This window comes from Gorilla gorilla, chromosome 17 (assembly GCF_029281585.2).
Source record: "Gorilla gorilla gorilla isolate KB3781 chromosome 17, NHGRI_mGorGor1-v2.1_pri, whole genome shotgun sequence".
Lineage (NCBI taxonomy): Eukaryota > Metazoa > Chordata > Mammalia > Primates > Hominidae > Gorilla > Gorilla gorilla.
Genome location: NC_073241.2, coordinates 50,903,681 through 50,925,344, shown reverse-complemented (window position 1 = coordinate 50,925,344; position 21,664 = coordinate 50,903,681). Strand labels below are relative to the sequence as shown.

Here is a 21,664-nt window from a genome sequence, read left to right as displayed (position 1 = left end):
GGCCGGTGGATCACCTGAGGTCGGAAGTTCCAGACCAGCCTGACCAACATGGAGAAACCCCATCCCTACTAAAAATACAAAATTAGCCAAGCGTGTGGTGGCGCATGTCTGTAATCCCAGCTACTCGGAGGCTGAGGCAGGAGAATCGCTTGAACCTGGGAGGTGGAGGTTGCAGTGAGCTGAGATCGTGCCACTGCACGCCAGCCTGGGCAACAAGAGCGAAACTCCATCTCAAAAAATATTGATCCCTGAATCCCATCCCCCAGAGATTCTGATTCATTTGGTCTAGGGTGGAGTCCAGGTATCTGTAATTTATTTTAAATAAACACTTCTTGGTGAGTCTAATGTACAAGCAGGGCTGAAAATCCCTGGGAGGTGATGAGTAGTCCTGCATGTGATAGCCTCCATGACCCAGGTGAGTCACGAGATTTGCCTCTTAGGAGCCTGGACTGAAAATAATTCCTGGCTGACCTGCTCTAAGCCACTAAGAAAACTGCTCATTTATTGGTGTAGCTTGTATAACCTGACATCATGAGCATGTACGGCAGCCATCTGGAGCGCTGGCAGGAATGTGACACAGAGGCCAGCCTCAAAGCTGGCCAGGATATTTCCTGGGGCCCTTTGTTTTATGGTTAGTTGTTTTTTAAAATTAGCAAACTCTCAGGCAAATTTAGACAGTTGGTCATTTAATATGTCTGTCAATGACGGGGTGAATGATTGTTCATTAAACTGCTGGTTTTATTTATGTGCAAATAATTTTTCTTCTGACTCCTTATTTAATTAACTCATATTCCAAAAATAAAATCAATTTTCCTAGGGACAACTTAGGCAATTTGCTAGGTACTGGACAGGGGATGGGTGGAATGAAAACCACATCACACTGTAGAGATCAATTAAGGAGCATAATTAGTCCTATGTTAAAAGCATTGTTCCTTTTGGGGAGGCCCACATCCACACAGGAATCACAGAGTTCATTTAAATGCATCTTATCAAATATTTGAGTGCAAATCATTAAGTACTTGAGAGAGGAATACTCAATGAAATATTCTAAGATCCTGATGATCATCAGACATTACAGTTAATATGAAACATAAATGATGTTTTACCAGGCATTCATGTGTCTTTTTCAGATTTCACTTTGCTGGACAGAAAGCTAAAATTCTAGATAGCTTAGTTCAGCATTGGAAGTGCGGTAACCCCAGCCCTGAAAGAGAAGGATTCTGAGTTATGGCTTCCACTGCAGATTAGCAAATTAATCTCCAAGAATAGCTAGGGAGAGTCTGGCTACCTGATTAACAGAGGGAATTTTAAAATTTGAGTCTAGGTCAAAAATTGTTTTTTTAATGAAGAGAATTTTAAATTCTGAAACAGATTTTCTAAATCTGGTACAAGAAAACTGTCAGGTTAGGAGAAATCAGCTTGTCAGCTTTTAAGAAGCCCTTAGTTGATTAAGAAGGATAAATTAGATGTAGTCCATAGGTAAATATAAAATATATGCTTTATTGTTTTTCTATTATATATGAATAATAGTAATTAATGATATTTCATTCTCTTCAATGCATTTTTTAAAACTAAACTCTTTCAGCCATTACATTACTGTTGTTGGCCAGGCATGGTGGCTCACGCCTGTAATCCCAATACTTTGGGAGGCTGAGGCAGGAGGATTGCTTGAGCCCAGGAGTTTGAGACCAGCCTGAGCAAAATAGTGAGACCTCATTTCTATAAAAAATAATAATGATAATAAATAAATTACTGTCATTGCTCTCTGATCATAGTCACAGTTGGATAATTTAAACAACCTTGGCTTGTAATTATCATCAAATTATTCTAACTTATTGAATGTTTATGTCCAAATATCTGCTGGAAGTGATATATCTTTTGGATTTTTTACATTTTTCCCATCCTCATCCCACCCAGAAGGAGTTTCACCACCTAGCGGAATCCTCCCAGGTCTTCCTTTGTCTCTCTTCTGATTAGATGTGATTTCATCTACCAGAAGGATAGCTGCCAGTTGCATTACTAGCCCGAGTAACAGAATTTAACCAGAGTTTTTTGTCTAAAAGGCTTCTAGTTGTATCTTCAGGCCTGGAGACAGTTTCTGCAAAGCCTACCAATTCAATATACTGCCCCATAAATGTCTTTGCTGTGTATTCTGGGTGATTCTTTAATGGGTCCCAAGTTCTGTAGGCTGTGCTTATTTCTAACTTCAACTCCTGTGAAGAAAGAAGACAGATGATGTTTCCTGTTGGAACCCATCAAGCAGCAAGCAGCTGTGCGATAGAACTGCATAGTTGTGTATATCAGAACTTATTAGTTAATCAGGTCTCCTCCCTTCTAGTCCTGTGTGTCAGTTCAGTTTGACAAGGGTTTATTAACAAAGCTAGAGGTGAAAAGACAGTGATAGAGACTCACATGGGATAGGGCATGGAGCAGGCTGGACAGGGCAATTAGGAGCAGGATTGAGAACAGCTGTGAGGTCCTAAAGGACAGGGGCCAAGTCTTACCTGTTGTGACATTTATTTATTTTTTTGAGACAGGGTCTAACTCTGTCACCCAGGCTGGAGTACAGTGGCACGATCTTGGCTCACTGCAACCTCTGCTTCCCGAGTTCAAGCAATCCTCCCACCTCAACCTCCCAAGTAGTTGGGATGACAGGCATGTGCCACCACACCTGGCTAACTTGTATTTTTTGGTAGATAGGGGGTTTCACCATGTTGGTCAGACTGGTCTCGAACTCCTGACCTCAAGTGATCCACCCTCCTCAGCCTCCCAAAGTGCTGGGATTACAGGTATGAGCTACCATGCCCAGCCTTCTTGTGACATTTATTCCATGCACAATTTCAACAGGCAAGGTTGACAGAGAAGGACACCAGGCAGGTAAAGGTCACAGGTGGCAAGGATATTAAGGGGCCTAGCAGGCAAGAGAACAGTATCCCATTGGTCTGCGTCTGTACATTTGGAGAAATAATAAAATACAGAGCTGGAAGGATTGCTCGGCGTCATGTTGTGGAAAGTCTTGAATGCTTGGCAGAGGCTTAATTCAGTAGGCAGTGGAAAGCTAATGAGAAATTTTAAGCAGAAAGACTGTCATGATTACAGCTGCAAGTGTTCATTAGGAAGATTAATCTGATAGTGTAGATTAATGATGTAGGATTATGAATGATTATCAAGAAAAACTGGGAGTTAACCATTTAAGTTTTGTGGCAGTCCAGGTGAGAGGCAAAAAGGCCTTGTAGCAAAGACAGCTGGTGCTACATCCTTACCCCCTTGGCATTTACTATTCCCACGTATGCCTTTTTGAGGGCTTCCTGCATCTCTGTGACTGGGGGCCTTCTCTAGCCATCGGAGCCTGCTGGAACTGCACTTAGGGCAGACCAGAATTACCGGGGTGTTAACATCCTCCAGGATAGGCTTCAACCAGTGGCTGAAAGGGAATTGGTGGATAAATAGCTCATTTGCCACTCAGTGGGGATCATTGTAAGCCTTGTTCAACAGTCTCCCAGACTATCCCAAGGACTTGAGTCCCAGTTGCCCACAGCCATAAACTGCCTGGTATCATTTTCTTATTGACTTCCTGCCTTTCCTGACTCACTCTGCCACTCTCCCGCGGGTGCTTCCTGGTGTCGCCTTCCATATGAACTGCTGGCACTCACATCCTTGCTTCAGGGCCCCTTTTGAGAGAATCCAACTTACCAGCCCTGTACTCGAGAGGAGTTTCCTTTCACTGAGGAGGAAGAAGCTACAGGATTGGGCAGTTTATCAGCTGTGCAGTTAAGGGAGAGGGAGAATGCCATGTCGCCCACAATTTTAACTAGGAAAATATAAGTGCCATTTATAGGGAAATGGGAAGTTAGGAGAAGCGTTGGGAGTTTTCATGAAGAGGAAAATGGGTTAATCTTCGTGCATGTTGAGTCTGAAGTACTGGTAGAACATTACAGGGCAGCTGCCTGCTGGAACTTGGAAATTTGAATCTGGAGCTGAGGATGAAAGTGACAGTGGAGGTTTAGGTTCAGTCACTGGGGAGAGGTGGTTGATGAAGATAGGGAAGTAGATAAGAGCTTCAAGAACTGGGTATTGACCAGAAAATAAGCAGATACAAGCCTAAGACAAAACTTTTGGGAATGAATACCTACCTGCATTTGGGGTTGGGGGAAAAGTGAGAGACTGGGTAGGAAATGGAAAGCTAGCAGAGCCGCCAGGGGAGGAGCTAGCAGGAGGCCGACTATGATGGAAAGGTTCTAGATTTGCTGAATTTCAGAGTTCTGGAAACTGTCGATCTTTACCATTGGATCATTATGTATTGAGGCATAAGGAGCTTTATATAGTTTATTTACTCATTTTGAGACAGAGTCTCAGTCTGTCACCAAGGCTGGAGTGCAGTGTCATGATCACAGCTCACTGCAGCCTCTACCTCCCAGTCTCAGGTGATCCTCCACCACACCTGGCTAATTTTGGGTGTGGATTTTTTGTTGTTGTTGTTGTTGTTTTTTAATTTAGAGACGGGGGTCTTGCTGTGTTGCCCAGGGTGCTCTCAACTGCTGGGCTCAAGCGATTGGCCCACCTCAGCCTCCCGAGTAGCTGGGACTACAGGCATATGCCACTACACCTGCCTAGCTTTACATATTTTAACATTTTAAGTGTCTATTGCAGTGTAGCACAGCTGGGGCTATACGGCTATACTATTATAAAAGAAAATAATATATCAGATTGTATAGTGCTTTATCTAGAATGAAGGCAGTGCCAGAAATCCACAGTCCTTCATTGGCAATATTATCAGTGTTGATCTTAATGCAATCTATTTGGAGAAAAACGTTTAGGGAAAAATCAGCCCCTATATCTGAGGGTACCAGATAATGATGTATTCACTGTATACCTCATGGAACCCTGGTGCTTTACAAGAATTAGGTTCTTATTACAAACATATAATGCAGGCTCTGCTACTTTGTGACCTTTGGCAAATTACTCAACCTTGCCGGGCCTTAATTTCCTTATGTGTAAATAAGGAACCAAGTGACATCTGTGGTCCTTTTGACACAAAGATTCTGTGATCCTAGCAATTTTCCTCAGTGCATTTTTCTTATGCCCTAACTGTGTATGTGTCTATATGTATGCATTCTTACATATACACATATAGTTAAAGGCTATATAAGAATATATATTGGGGACTATTCATAAATAATTCAGAAATTTTAAAGCTGTGCAGTGTGAATAGACTCACCTGCAATAAAAATGCTGAGTAAGGATGATTTCATCACCCAGGTTCTCATGACAAATTCTGAAGTCACTGTGAATGAGCATAGTAGAAGATATTTTCTTTTCTTTTTCCTTTTTTTTTTTTTTTGAGATAGATTCTTGCTTTGTTGCCCAGGGTGGAGTGCAGTGGTATGATCTCGGCTGATCTCGGCTCACTGCAAGCTCTGCCTCCTGGGTTCATGCCATTCTCCTGCCTCAGCCTCCTGAGTAGCTGGGACTACACGTGCCTGCCACCACACCCGGCTAATTTTTGTATTTTTAGTAGAGATGGGGTTTCACCATGTTGGTCAGGCTGGTCTCAAACTCCTGACCTCAGGTGATCCACCAGCCTCAGCCTTCCAAAGTGTTGGAATTCCAGGCGTGAGCCACCACCCCTGGCCACTAGAAGATATTTTCTATTTAGATTTTACGTTGAATTTGTGCCCCCCGCCCCTTGTGATTGACATGCATTCAATCACAAAGTATTTTTTTTTAAGTATGGGAGCATAGTCAGTTAGTAGCTGTTAATATGTTACAGGAGTTATTTAACCTCTCTAAATTCAGTTTCCTCATAAAATAGACACACTGGGATCTTCCTCAGGGTTTTGTGGACACAAATTTAATGATCCAATAGATGTTAGCCATCGGAAATATTGTCAGGTTAACGTTTTTCTTTCAGAGAGTCATATTTGCAGATTCCAAAAGATGCCAGTAGGGAATAGGCTGTGTTTTAGGGATGAGTTTAATTGAGGCAATTGTTAAAAATTATAATTTTTGGCTGGGCACGGTGATTCACGCCTGTAATCCCAGCACTTTGGGAGGCTGAGGTGGGCGGATCACGAGGTCAGGAGATCAAGACCATCCTGGCTAACACGGTGAAACCCTGTCTCTACTAAAAATACAAAAAAAAAAAAAAAAAAAAATTAGGGCCGGGCACAGTGGCTCACACCTGAAATCCTAGCACTTTGGGAGGCTGAGGCGGGCGGATCACCTGAGGTCAGGAGTTCAAGACCAGCCTCAACATGGAGAAACCCCATCTCTACTAAAAGTACAAAATTAGCCAGGCATAGTGGTGCATGCCTGTAATCTCAGCTACTCGGGAGGCTGACGCAGGAGAATTGTTTGAACCTGGGAGGCGGAGGTTGTGGTGAGCCGAGATCTCGCCATTGCACTCCAGCCTGGGCAACAAGAGGGAAACTCTGTCTCAAGAAGAAAAAAAAAAAAAAAGCTGGGCGTGGTGGTAGGCAGGCACCTGTAGTCCCAGCTACACGGGAGGCTGAGGCAGGAGAATGGCGTGAACCCAGGAGGCAGAGCTTGCAGTGAGCCGAGATCGCACTGCTGCACTCCAGCCTGGGCGACAGAGCGAGACTCTGTTTCAAAAAAAAAAAAAAATTGTAATTTTCTCAGGCTACTCATTAATGATTGAACAGTGGGTGATACAAAACCTTCCTAGCATGATCATGGTTAATTGACATAATGAAATTGGGTGGTGTAGATAACTAGTTTCCATGTTTTCTTAGAGTAATATTACCAGATTCCTCTCCTTGTTATTAAATTTCTGGTTATTTTTTCTCACATATACTTAATTCTGACACACACACTCACATATATTCTACCGAGAGGATTGCCCCCTCCTCCCAGATCTCAAGTGAAGCATCCGTGATGCTTTTCTGCTATAAACAGAGCCCTTATTGATGACATTCACATGAAAACCATTTGTTTAAATGTGTTATATATTGAAGCATGGTCAACTTTACGTATTTTAACATTTTAAGTGTCTACTGCAGTGTAGTACAGCTGAGGCTATCTGTATATACATACTATTAGAAAAGAAAATGTTTGGCCGGGCACAGTGGCTCACGCCTGTAATCCCAGCATTGTGGGAAACCAGGGCAGGTGGATCATTTGAGGTCAGGAGTCCCAGACCAGCCTGGCCAACATGGTGAAATCCTGTCTCTACTAAAAATACAAAAAAAATAGGCTGGGCACAGTGGCTCACACCTGTAATCCTAGCACTTTGGGAGGCCGAGGCGGGCAGATCACGAGGTCAGGAGTTAGAGACCAGCTTGGCCAATATGGTGAAACCCCATCTCTACTAAAAATACAAAAATTAGCCAGGCGTGGTGGTACGTACCTGTAGTCCCAGCTACTCTGGAGGCTGAGGCAGGAGAATCGCTTGAACCCACGAGGCAGAGGTTGCAGTGAGCCAGGATCGCACCACTGCACTCCATCCTGGCAACAGAGCGAGACTGTGTCTCAAAAATAAAATAAAATAAAGATTAGCTGGCGCACACCTGTAGTCCCAGCTACTCAGGAAGCTAAGGCAGGAGAATTGCTTGAACCCAGGAGGCAGAGGGGTACTAGTGAGCTGAGATTGTGCCACTGCACTCCAGCCTGGGCGACAGAGCAAGACTCCATCTCAAAAAAAATAAATAAAATAAAAATAAATTTAAAAATAAAAGAAAATATTCAGTTAATAAATTAGACCATAGATTGCTTTATCTAGAGTGAAGACAGCACTAGGAAACCATACTCTTTCATTGGCAGACAGCACTCAAGGTGGAGAAAACAGTTCCCCAGTTAGAAATGAGCTACAATTTAAAATTTTGGAAATTTGGGGTACACTATTGAAAAGCCTTTTTTGCTTTTTTTTTTTTTTTTTTTTGAGATGGAGTCTCACTCTGTCACCCAGACTGGAGTGCAGTGGCGTGATCTCAGCTCACTGCAAGCTCCACCTCCCGGGTTCACGCCATTCTCCTGCCTCAGCCTCCCGAGTAGCTGGGACTACAGGCGCCCACCACCACACCTGGCTAATTTTTTGTATTTTTAGTAGAGACAGGTTTTCACTGTTTTAGCCAGGATGGTCTCCATTTCCTGAGCTCGTGATCCACCTGCCTTGGCCTCCCAAAGTGCTGGGATTACAGGCGTGAGCCACTGCGCCTGGCTGCTTGTTTGTTTTTTAATAATGATTTTGCTTGGGAGGCCAAGGCGGGAGGATTACTTGAGCTCAGGAATTTGAGACCAGCCTGGGCAACATAGCAAGATCCTGTCTCTACAAAAAAATAAAAAATTTGCCAGGCACGGTGGTGCATGCCTATAGTCCCAGCTACTCAGGAGGCTGAAGCAGGAGGAGCACTTGAACAAGGAAGTCGAGGCTACAGTGAGCTGTGATCATACCATTGCACTCCAGCCTAGAAACAGAGCAGGACCATGTCTCAAAAAAAATTTTTTTGGCCAGACGTGGTGGCTCATACCTGTAATCCCAGCACTTTGTGAGGCTGAGGCAGGTGGATCACTTGAGGTCAGGGGTTCAAGATCAGCCTGGTCCACATGGTGAAACCCCATCTCTACTAAAAATGCAAAAATTAGCCGGGCATGGTGGTGGGTGTCTGTAATCCCAGCTACTCAGGGGAGTGAGGCAGGAAAATCACTTGAACCTGGGAGGCAGAGGTTGCAGTGAGCCAAGATCACATCACTGCACTCCAGCCTGGGCAACAGAGCAAAACTCCATCTCAAAAATAATAATATTTTTAAAGTTACTTTGGGCCAGGCACAGGCTCACGCCTATAATCCCAACACTTTGGGGGGCCAAAGCAGGTGAATCACTGTAACCCAGGAGTTCAAGACCAACCTGGACAACATAGCAAGACCCCCCTGTCTCTACAAAACATTTTTTTAAAAATCTGTTTGTGGTGGCCTGTACCTGTGGTTCAGCTACTTGGGAGTTTAAGGTCAGAGGATTGCTTGAGCCTGGGAGGTTGAGGCTGCAGTGAGCTGTGATCATGCCACTGCAATCTAGCCTGAGTGACAGTGCAAGACTCTGTCTTTCCAAAACAAACAAAAGTTATTTTTTCTTTGAGGGTACAGGTTGTTTTTTGTTTAATAGAAAGCACAGTTCTCTGCTTTTTTTCCTAAACTGCTCTGGTTAAGTTGGAGACACGTTTGAGTATGGTACTTTGTTTAATTGAAGGTATTTGTGTTGGTCTTGCCCCATCTGCATCAAGCCTTCCTTGCATGTTCATGGTCTTTTTGTTAGTGCCAGCTCTAACTGTGCTGACTTTAAATGGCATGTATGTGCACTGCAAGACAGGAAAATGATAAATTATTAATACTATAGTATGTGCAAACAAAGGTTATTTTCTCATATGTATGACTTCTTGCTCCTGTTTACATTTCTGCATTTTACAAATCATTAACCTCACATTGTAATTTTTGTGCTTTACTTGTCACTACTTCCAGACGCCAAGGACTTATTGTTGTGCTAACACTGAAGACTTGGAGACAGTTATTCACCATGTACACAGCCTGTACCCTTCTGTTCCTTTCCTGGCAGCAGGGGTTTCAATGGGAGGGTAAGGTTTTCCCTTTCTAAAATAATCTCTGAGAGGGAAGCTATTTTATTGGCTGTCTCTTTGAGAGGACTATAAGCTAGCTGTATGGACACTTTTTAAATAAATGTCTGATTATGTTTATCATATTTTATTAAATGCGGTTCATTGAATGAAGGAAGGAAGGAAAGAATTAATTCAGGTGAATTTTAATATTTTTCTTAACTACGGGTCTCTGTGACTGCGGATTTTGTGAGCCTGAAGGTTTGTCCGAAGCCCATGAAGTCGATTGCATCACTCACCGGCTGCCATGTTGACCTTCTGATTCCTGACGCACTCCCAGCCATCCCTGGAGCTGCGTTCTGAAGCTGAACTTGTAGCATGACTTTCATCACTCCAGTTACAGAAATAATCACTTATTGCTCTCTCCAGCTGCAGTGGCCTTCAAAATTATTTTTCCCCAGGTGGTATTTTGTTTTGTTTTGTTTTGTTGCTGGGCAAATGGACCTACTGTGGAGTGCTCTCCTAGAAACTGAAATTTTGTTAACCCCCTACTCCAGCTGTTATTTTAAGCATATGGATATTGTCATTTGTGCTGCTTGCAATTACTTTGGGGCTTATTTGGAACTTTCCTATTTAGGCTTATTTCTACTAATTGTTTTTGGGGTTTTTTTTGGTTGTTCTAGTGATGGTGAGCTTAAGGAAATCCAAAATTTTTATTATCTGGAATTTTACTAAGCTTTTAGATTCCTGAAGCCATTGTCCAAAACTAGTTTTTTAAATCAGCAAATACTGAAGATAGAAAATGATATTTTTTCATAATTTTATAATTGGTTTATCTGTCATTTCAGTTTTTAGAACATCTTGAACATGAATCACTTGAAAATGAACAGCATTTTTCTATAGCCAGTGGCTGTGAAAAAGAAAAAAAAATTTAATTTTTTTAAAAAAGATAATGAACAGCATTTACAAATGATAGACTCTAAAAAACAGGCCTTTAACCACAGCTTTTTAGATTCTGATAAACATAAAACTAAGAAGAAAAGAATACATTTCTTCCATTAGCATGGAAGGTCTGACTTGACCTACTAAAGGAAGAAATCTCAATCAATGGAGAAAACCCACGCAGACTCTCTGAATTGTGCTTAATGGATGGAGTTTAGCGTCACTTCCCTTTCCCCCATAATGTGAACCTTAAAGGACTGGGTGAGAGCTGAACTTTTCCCTTAATCATATAAATGCGTGGCTTTTCTAAAGGCCGGAGCTTACATACACAGGTTCAGATTCTCTATTCAATGCTCCTGGGAAATGTCTGTTCGTGCAGCATTGAAGCCTCAGTGCCTGAAGGCAGAGCTTGACCATTAGCCTTTACAGCTGGTTGAACATTAATGTCTTGTGAACTGTTAGACGGAAGCACCCCTTCTAGTTGCCTAGCACTGTGACACGATCCCAAGTGGGCTTACCACTTGGGGATGTGTTTTATATCTTGACACATTTTTTCTTATGGAGATGCAACACACAAAAACAGTCCATGGACGATCCTTATGCCCAGTGCCCCATGGACTGGGGTAATCCCTGTGATAGAGCCTGTGATGCCCCTGGGGCCAAGTGCCAGCAACTCATGGATCATCTCGTTTCATCAGTGTCACCCCCTCCCCTCTCTCTACCAACTCTGATTATTGTGTACCAAATCTCAGACATCACTTTAAATAGTTGGTAGCTCTAAAAGGTGGGCCAGGTGTGGTGACTTACGCCTGTAATCCCAGCAGTTTGAGAGGCTGAGGCAGGCAGACAACCTGAGGTCAGGAGTTCGAGACCAGCCTGGCTAACATGGTGAAACCCCCCCCCCCCCATCTCTATTAAAAATGCAGAAATTAGCCGGGCGTGATGGTGCATGCTTGTAATCCCAACACGCTGGGAGGCCAAGGCGGGCAGATCATCTGAAGTCAGGAGTTCAAGACCAGCCTGGCCAACATGGTGAAACCCCCATCTCTACTAAAAATACAAAAATTAGCTGGACGTGGTGGCACATGTCTGTAATCTCAGCTACTCAAGAGGCTGAAGCAGGAGAATCACTTGAACCCAGAAGGTGGAGGTTGCCATGAGCTGAGATCACACCACTGCACTCCAGCCTAGGCAATAGAGCGAGACTCCGTCTCACACACAAAAAAAAAGGCCAGGCGCGGTGGCTCGCACCTATAATCCCAGCACTTTGGGAGGCCAAGGCAGGCAGATCACCTGAGTTCGGGAGTTCGAGACCAGCCTGGCCAATGTGAAGAAACCCCGTCTCTACTAAAAATGCAAAATTAGCTGGGCATGGTGGTGCATGCCTGTAATCCCAGCTACTTGGGAGGCTGAGGTAGGAGAACTTCTTGAACCCAGGAGGCAGAGGTTGCGGTGAGCCTACGTTGTGCTATTGCACTCCAGCCTGGGCAACAAGAGCAAAACTCCATCTCAAAAAAAAAAAAAGTGGAGTTTATGTTTTGTGGGTTTTTTTGTTTGTTTGTTTGTTTTCTTTTGAGATGGAGTCTCCCATTGTCACCTGGACTGGAGTGCAGTGGTGCGATCTCAGCTCACTGCAACCTCTGCCCCCTGGGTTCAAGTGAGTCTCCTGCTTCAGCCTCACGAGTAGCTAGGATTACGGGCGCCCACCACCATGTCCAGCTAATATTTGTATTTTTAGTAGAGAGGAGGTTTTGCTATGTTGGCCTGGCTCAAACTCCTGACCTCACGATCTGCCTGCCTCAGCCTCCCAAAGTGCTGGGATTACAGGCATGAGCCACTGCGCCCGGCTGGAGTTTATCTTAAAAAACAAGCAACAACAACAAAAAACCATATTACTGTTATTACACCTGAACAAAATTAACACTAATTTCAAACTATCATACAGTATTCAGTAAGTGTTCACATTTCCCAAATAGTCTTGTTTGCTTGTTTGGTTTTAGTTTAGTTAGAAGCCAGGAAAAGTCTATACATTGAGATTGGTATGCTTTTTAAGTCTCTTAATCCAGGGGTTATTTCTCTTAGCTTGTAGTTTTTTTCTTTTGGTGAGAAAATAGAGTCCTTTTCCTATAGAAGTAAAACAGTCTTTTTGGGGATAACATCTTAGCATCATTTTGCTGCTGAGTAATAACCAAGACGTATCCCACCTGCTTGGTCATATCTACTTCTGAATGTTCCTAGTCCTGAGTTTCCCTTCAAGGCCTTCTAATTTGTGCATTTTACCAGCCTCCCAACAATATCTGACCTCCCATCAAAGAGTAGGGCCACCAAAACTAGGACTCTAGAATGAACCCTTTGCAGAAGAGTAAGCATTGTCCTATATATGGTTTGGTGAATCACAATACTGTATACAGATAGTTCAGTTGTTATGAAGGATCCTTTTCAAAAGCTAAATGTCCACTTTCCATCTAAAACTTCATCATATTCACCCCAGCAAGTCATTTGAACTGGAAAAAAGAATGAGGGAGAATTTTAACCCGTTTCTCCTATTTCAAAACCTGGACAATTGAAGAAATCAAGTACAAAAAATATAATGAGAAACAATTAGGATATCATCCTGTTACTAGGCAGCATTAAACTTTAGATTTTCAACATTGTGTATGTAGATTAGACATGATTATGGTCTCTCTTACCAAAATAGAATTAGCATAGAATCAAGAAAATTAGTAGAACGAAAAGAACAGAAGAAAATATGTGTTAGGAAATAAGGACAAATAACAGGAATAGAAAGAGAAAACAAGTTACTTTAGGGGTCAACTGTTCTACCACAACTCAGAAAGTCTAGACTAGAGAGGAATTTAGAAACTTGCCACAGGGTGCAAGGATCCTTGGCAGCTAGGGTAGTGATCCAGACCAGTTAACTCACAATCTCTCAGGGTAAGACCCAGACATCAGTAGTCATTTACAAACTCCTCAGGAGCTAGAGACCAGCCTGAGCAACATAGTGAGACCTCATCTCTACAAAAAAAAAAAAAAAAAATTTTTTTTTTTTTTTTTTTTTTTTCAATTAGCTGGGTATGATGGCGGACACGTGTAGTCCCAGATACTGGGGAGGGCAAGGTGGGAGGATCAGCCCAGGAGATCAAGGCTGCCCTAAGGTGTGATTGTGTCACTGCACTCCAACCTGGGCTACAGAGCCTATCTCAAAAAAAAAAAAAAAAAAAAAAAAGGCCAGGTGCAACGGCTGTAATCTCAGCACTTTGGGAGGCCAAGGTGGGCAGGTCACTTGAGGTCAGGAGTTCAAAACCAGCCTGGTCAACACAATGAAACCCTGTCTCCACTAAAAATACAAAAAATTAACTGGGGCGTGGTGAAACATTCCTGTAATCCCAGCTACTCGGGAGGCTGAGGCAAGATAATCGCTTGAACCAGGGAGGTGGAGGTTGCAGTGAGCCGAGATCGCACCACTGCACTCCAGGCTGGGTGACAGAGCAAGACTCTGTCTCAAAAACACACACACACACACACACACAAAAACTCTCTGGGTGATTCCAGCATGCAGTCACATCTAAAAACCACTCTTAGGGTGGATTTCTCTTATGTTTGACTTCATAGGATACATATATAAGGAATAACTATGATTTTTCCCATTTACCACATAGTTGACTGCAAGACAAATAAATATATGAATATAAGGAAAGAATGAAGATGCTTGCATGCTTTTCCAGGATAGAGGACTTAAACACTAGTTTATATTTTTCTTCTCCATAGTTAACATAAAGTCTGTAGTTAGAAATGGATGTCTTCTGTGATACAACAAATAATCACTGAGTTTCCTGTTTCTCCCCATTTTAGAATGCTGCTTCTAAATTACTTGGGCAAAATTGGGTCCAAAACGCCTTTGATGGCAGCTGCAACTTTTTCCGTTGGTTGGAACACCTTCGCTTGCTCAGAGTCATTGGAAAAACCACTGAACTGGCTACTTTTTAATTACTATTTGACAACCTGCCTTCAGTCTTCAGTTAATAAGTGAGTCATCTTTAAAATCTGTTGTCTCCAGGGCCGGGCCCGGTGGCTCACGCCTGTAATCCCAGCACTTTGGGAGGCTGAGGCGGGGGGATCACAAGGTCAGGAGATCGAGACCATCCTGGCCAACATGGTGAAACCCCGTCTCTACCAAAAATACAAAAAAATTAGCTGGCCGTGGTGATGTGCACCTGTAGTCCCAGCTACTTAGGAGGCTGAGGCAGGAGAATTGCTTGAACCCAGGAGGCGGAGGTTGCAGTGAGCCGAGATCGTGCCACTGTACTCCAGCCCGGGTGACAGAGCAAGACTCCATCTCAAAAAAAAAAAAAAAAGTCCTATTGTCTCCAAATGTTTTGATTACATGCCCCAACAGTAAAAAAAATTTAAAGCATAATACTACCAATATATGTATATGTATTTATACACTGAATAAATTTACTACTGTACCAAAATATTATCTTTGTTGTAAATGCATATAAATAAAAAATGTAAGTATAAGTTAAAATTTAAGCATAAGTTAAAAATATGGCTAAAAGTTGTATTGTTTTCCTTCTGAACCCCAGTGGATTGTCTTGTACAACCCCTGAAGTATGTGCCCCATTTTTACTGAAGGTACACTATTGAAGGTTACTATTCTAATCACCATTCTAAATTATTCTAAAAGACTAAAAATGTTAGTATGGAATGTGTTAAGTGGTGTGATGGGCTGTTTCCCTGGATTTTCTACTTGTTGCTAATCTTAGTAATACCTAAGTCTTTCCTGGATAGTAATGTAGTAAGTACTTTGATTGCTGAATAATACGGCTCCTTGAGGGTGTGCTTATGAGCATAGTATGTTTTAGAGACAGGAGAATGCAGTTCACTTAGATAATCTCAGCCCTCACAGCTCTTATACTACCAAAATACTATCTTTGCATTAGTTTTCTCTGGAATTGTTTGTGTATTTTCTTTTTTTCTTTTTCTTTCTCTCTCTCTTTTTTTTTTCTTTTTTTTAAGACTGGGTCTCTCTCTATTGCCCAGGCTTGAGTGCAGTGGTGCGATCATGGCTCACCGCAGCCTCAGCCTCCTAGGCTCAAGTGATCCTCCCATCTCACCCTCTCAAGTAGCTGGGACTACAGGCACATACCACCACACCTGGCTAATTATTTTATGTTTTGCAGAGACGAGGTTTTGCCATGTTGCCCAGGCTGGTCTCTAACTCCTGAACTCAAGCAATCCATCCACCTCAGCCTCCCAAAGTGCTAGGACTACAGACGTGAGCCCCCCGCCCAGCAGAGATATTTCTGTTTGCTTATTTCTTTCTTTAATTTTTTTTATTTTTAATTTCTGTGGGTGCATAGTAGGTGTATATATTTATGGGGTACATGAGATATTTTGATACAGGCATGCAATGCACATAATCTTTATTTTTTTATGACTGTTACATACTTTTAAGTGAATTGATGAATATAAACTTTAAAAGTACTGTTGATTTGCACATGACTTACTGAAAACCATAGTTATCCTGGAAGTTGACATTAAACACTGGATTAGATTTTACCAGGCCAGGCAATGTGGCTCATGCTTATAATCCCAGCACTTTGGGAGGCCGAGGAGGGTGGATCACTTGAGCCCAGGAGTTTGAGACCAGCCTGGGTGACATGGCAAAACCCCATCTCTACCAAAAAAAAAAAAAACCCACAAAATTGGTGGGGTGTGGTGGTGCACACCTGTAGTCCCAGCTACTCTGGGGCTGAAGTGGGAGAATCACTAAAGCCCAGCAGGCTGAAGGTGCAGTGAGCCATGATCACGCCACTACACTCCAGCCTGGGCGACAAAGCAAGACTCTGTCTCAAAAAAAAAAAAAAAAAAAGGACTTGAAGAAAATATCTTCAGCACAAACATTATTATACTAATCCTGCCGTACCTGATTAAGCAAATATTTATTGAGTGCCAACTTTGTGCCCTGTGGTAGGCTGTTTAGTAATTTGTTTTTAAGTCTTTTTAGTATGATGGAGTAGGAATGATCTTGATTTTTACTTCCGAAATTCTTTTGTTCCAGGCACCGACATATGTTTGTAAAACAAGTTGATATGGATCATGTCATGAAGGTAGGAGAGAAACTTTATGTAATACTTTTATTTCTTCTTTTGGGCAAGACTAGATATAATTTGTTTTTTGTGTTTCAGGCTAAATCCATCAGAGAGTTTGATAAGCGATTCACTTCAGTCATGTTTGGATACCGAACAATTGATGATTATTATACTGATGCCAGTCCGAGTCCTAGACTGAAGTCAGTAGGAATTCCAGTATTGTGTCTAAATTCTGTGGATGATGTTTTCTCACCCAGTCATGGTAAAATTAACATATTTGTATATATTTTGACATGAATTAACTTTTAATATATTGTTCTTTTTAAGGAAATATAGTAATAAGAAAATGTGTCATTTCCATTATGATAAAAAAACTAGATACTCATAACACAGTATCTAAATGTCTCAAATCACTTAAATATTTTCACAGACCCTTATCTAGTCCATTGTGAGAGGCTCAGAACAAATTATGACTCACTGTTTTGCTCATTCTCATTTTTATAACCTTTCCTTCTTACCAAATACACTGTTCTTTGGACAGATTATATTACAGTCCTTTTGCCTCAGGAGAATATTGTTATCACTTGCCTCTTCTTCCTGAGATTCCTATAAAGAAGAATTTGAAGTTTTTCTTCCCTTTTAAGCTGGAAGAGAACTTGAGACTTTATAAACACAGTGGCTTTGAATATCTCAATTAGTGAAGCATATTTGGACTAGAAGGTCATATTTAAAGAGAAACATTCTTTCCTTTTCCCTGGAATACTGTATAAAAGAAAATTAATTAGCTGGGCATGGTGGTGTGTGCCTGTAGTCCCAGATACTTGGGAGGCTGAGGTGGGAGAATCACTTGAGCCCAGAAGTTTGAGGCTGCAATGAGCTATGATCATGCCACTACACTCCAGCCTGAACAGCAGAGTGAGACCCTGTCTCTTAAAAAAAAGAAAATTATTCAAAAATAAACTTTCCTGCTTTCTTTTTTGCTCTGTCGCCCAGGCTGGAGTGCAAAGGCACGATCTCGGCTCACTGCAACCTCTGCCTCCCGGGTTCAAGCGATTCTCCCTCCTCAGCCTCCCAAGTAGCTGGGATTACAGGCACCCGCCATCATGCCTGGCTAATTTTTGTATTTTTGTAGAGATGGGGTTTCACCATATTGGCCAGGCTGGTCTCAAACTCCTGACCTCAGGTAATTCGCCTGCCTGGTTCCCCCAAAGTGTTGGGATTACAGGCGTGAGCCACCACGCCCAGCCTAAACTTTACTGCTTTCCTTTTTTTTGTTTGTTTTTTTGTTTTTTTGAGATGGAGTCTCACTCTGTCACCCAGGCTGGAGTGCAAAGGCATGATCTCGGCTCACGCCTCCCGAGTTCAAGCAATTCTCCTGCCTCAGCTTCCCAAGTAGCTGGGATTACAGGTGCCCGCCACCATGCCTGGCTAATTTTTGTATTTTTAGTAGAGATAGGGTTTCACCATGTTGGCCAGGCTGCTCTCGAACTCCTGACCTCAGGCGATCCGCCTGCCTCAGCCTCCCAGACTGCTGGCATTATAGGCATGAGCCACCACACCCCGCCAGCTTTCCTGCTTTCTTAAGTCAAGAAATATGAAATTTGATAACAAAGATAAGGAGCAGCCTGGCCCACACAATGAAATTCCACCTCTATTAAAAATACAAAAATTAGCTGGGCATGGTGGCACGTGCCTGTAATCCCAGCTACTTGGGAGGCTGAGGCAGGAGAATCGCTTGAACCAGGAGGCGGAGGTTGCAGTGAGCCAAGATCGCGCCACTGCACTCCAGCCTGGGTGACAGAGTGAGACTCTATCTTGAAAAAAAAGAAAAAAAACTTTTTCTCTCTTTCCCCTCAATGCATTAAAACCATTTTCCCCAAATACTTCATTTAAAAAATGATTCTGACTATAAACATAACACATATGTTGTGAAATTTTCAGAAAATCCCCAGTGTGTGTATATATATATATATTTTTAAATTACCTATCATTTCTCTAGGAGATCCTATTTTATTGTGTGATTTATGTTTAATCACAGGTAATCTTAGAAGCTGAAACTTACGGCCTTGACCACAATTTAGAAAATGAAACTCTGAACTTTAATATCAGTTGACTTACATGGTGATTGTTTTAGCATATTTTCATTGGATTAAGGAAGTCCAGTATTTCTCTACCCGTTTTTATATTTCACTGACCTTTTTACCAATAAAAAATTCCCAACATTTTAACCTTACCCACTTGGGTGAAGTTTGAACTCATTATTTTCTATTCTTTCCCAAGCCTTTAAAATAGTCTTGCCGCAATGAAATAGTGGACAATTGTCTGCAGTCTGAGAGAACAGGCAGGCAGCAACTTTCGCATGCCTCAAATGTGGCCCAGCCTTTTGTTCTTCTGATATGACTGTAACTCTCTGTTAGAAATTTCTGAATGTATCCAGAGTGTGAAGTTTAGACTCTTGATAATTACTTTAGAGGCAAATGAAACACTCTAAGTGTTTGGTGAAAAAGGAAAAGCAAAAATAGTATCAGCCATTCCCCCTTAAGTTCCCACACCTGATCCCAAGATAGATGTTCACTTTTAGGTGTTCTTTCTTGGGACGGACGTGGCTAGCTAAGGACATGAACTCAGGACCACTTTTTGATAAGAACTTAGCTTGTTGAGCCTTGCTTTAGGGCTATCGGTTTATTCTTTAGAGTGTTATGAAGAGTCAGATTTAGAGCACTGTCTAAACAGTCAATTTGTGGAAGGGCCCCAGTTCTCTTACAGTGAATTTTAGCTTCCTTTTTCTTCTTACAAGGGGGTGAGGTAGAGAAGCTGTTACCTTTAATTAGCTCATTTGCCCCTAAAACTCAGCCCAAGTTGTGAAGTTGTAATTATTGCATCAATCACATTATATATATATATTTGGAGACAGGATCTCACTCTGTTGCCCAGACTGGAGTCCAGTGACACTACCATAGTTTACTGCAGTCAGGCCGAGCGAAGTGGCTCATGCCTGTAATCCCAGCAGTTTGGGAGGCCGAGGTGGGTGGATCACCTGAAGTCAGGAGTTCAAGACCAGCCTGACCAACATGGTGAAACCCCATCTCTACTGAAAAAAAAAATACAAAATTAGCCGGCCGTGGTGGCACACACCTGTAATCCCAGCTACTCAGGAGGCTGAGGCAGGAGAATTGCTTGAACCCCGGAGACGGAGGTTGCAGTAAGCCAGCCGAGATCACACCATTGCACTCCAGCCTGGGCAACAACAGTGAAATTCCATCTCAAAAAAAAAAAAAAAAAAGTTTACTGCAGCCTTAAACTCCTGGGCTCAAGCTGTCCTCCCACCTCAGCCTCAGCTAGGACTACAAGTGCATGCCACCCCACACAAGGCTTTTTTTTTTTTTTTTTTTTTTTTTTAACATTTTTTGTAAAGACAAAGTCAGTCTTGCTATGCTGCCCAGGCTAGTCTCAAACTCCTAGCCTCAAGAGATCCCCCCAAAGTGCTAAGATTACAAGCATGAGCCACCACACTGGCCTCAACCATGTTATCTTAATTAGGGAGATAAGATTTGGCAGTATCTGAAATCAAAACACTTCTCATGCCAGGTTTTGATCCATTAGAGACCTTATATCAAAACATTTTCACTGACCTCTAAGCATGGGAGAAAAAAAAAACTTTAATTCATATCTTTTAAAGTTTATACTCAGGCCAGACAGGTGGCTTACGCCTGTAATCCCAGCGCTTTGGGAGGCTGAGGCAGGCAAATCACTTGAGGTCAGGAGTTCTAGACCAGCCTGGCCAACATGGTGAAACCCCGTCTCTACTAAAAATACAAAAATTAGCTCTGTCACCAGGCTGGAGTGCAGTGGTGCGATAGCTCACTGCAGCCTTGGCCTCCCAAGTAGCTGGGATTACAGGCGTGCACCACCATGCCTGGCTATTTTTTGTATTTTTAGTAGAGACGGGGTTTCACCATGTTGGCCAGGCTGTTCTCGAACTGCTGACCTCACGATCCACCTGCCTCTGCCTCCCAAAGCACTGGGATTACAGGCGTGAGCCACCACGCCCAGCTCTTTCCTTTTTTTTTTTTTTTTTTTTTTTTTTGAGATGGAGTCTTGCTCTGTCGCCCAGGCTGGAGTGCAGTGGCATGATCTTGGCTCACTGCAGCCTCTGCCTCCCGGGTTCAAGCAATTCTCCTGCCTCAGCCTCCCCAGGAGCTGGAATTACAGGCCTGCGCCACCACGCCCAGCCAATTTTTGTATTTTTAGTAGAGATGGGGTTTCACCACGTTGGCCAGGATGGTCTTGATCTCCTAACCTGGTGATCCACCCGCCTCAGCCTCCCAAAGTGCTGGGATGACAGGCGTGAGCTCTTTCTTTTTTTTAGATGGAGTCTTGCTCTGTTGCCAGGCTAGAGTACAAAGGTGCGATCTCGGCTCACTGCAATCTCCGCCTCCTGGGTTCAAGCGATTCTCCTGCCTCAGCCTCCCAAGTAGCTGGGACTACAGGCACGTGCCACCACGCCCATCTAATTTTTGTATTTTTAGTAGAGACGGGGTTTCACCATGTTGGCCAGGATGGTCTCGATCTCTTGACCTCATGATCCACCTGCCTCAGCTTCCCAAAGTGCTGGGATTACAGGCATGAGCCACCACACCTGGCCTCTCTCTTTCTTTGTTCTTTCTCTCTTTCCTTTGTTTTCTTTCTCTTTCTTTCTCTCTCTTTTTCTTTTTCTTCTTTTTGTCTTTTTCTTTCCTTCTTTATTTTTCTTTGCTTTCTTCTTGTCTTCCTTTCTTTCTTCTTCCTGTCCTTTCTTTTCTTTCTTTCAAGATGGGGTCTCACTATGTTGCCCAGGCTGGTCTCGAACTCCTGAGCTCAAGTGATCCTCTCACTTTGGCCTCCCAAAGTGCTAGGATTACAAGCATGAGCCACCATGCCCAGCCACATCATGTAAAGTTAATCAAAATAATACCTAATGAATTTCTAACTCTCACAAAGATGCTAAGCTTAGTTTTTTCCCCTGCTGTAACACCTCAGTGGGAATTTTATAGCCTATTATGAGGATTCACCATTCCTTGAATT

The 21,664-nt window shown here is 42.7% G+C and overlaps 1 protein-coding gene across 5 annotated transcripts in view; it reads left to right on the top strand.

Annotated features, from left to right (window-relative positions):
• Positions 1-21,664, top strand: part of ABHD3 (abhydrolase domain containing 3, phospholipase) — a 64,481-nt gene that overhangs the window by 31,535 nt on the left and 11,282 nt on the right. For 2 of the 5 annotated variants that reach the window (XM_031003777.3, XM_031003776.3), the window contains exons 5-8: positions 9,472-9,584; positions 14,358-14,531; positions 16,570-16,618; positions 16,697-16,862. In XM_031003777.3, coding sequence (XP_030859637.1) covers positions 9,472-9,584; positions 14,358-14,531; positions 16,570-16,618; positions 16,697-16,862 — 502 coding nt within the window. Of the gene's footprint in view, positions 1-9,471; positions 10,025-14,357; positions 14,532-16,569; positions 16,619-16,696; positions 16,863-18,638; positions 20,333-21,664 lie in introns of those variants that run through there. The other 3 variants (XM_055368627.2, XM_031003778.3, XM_055368628.2) reach the window with 3 other exon arrangements.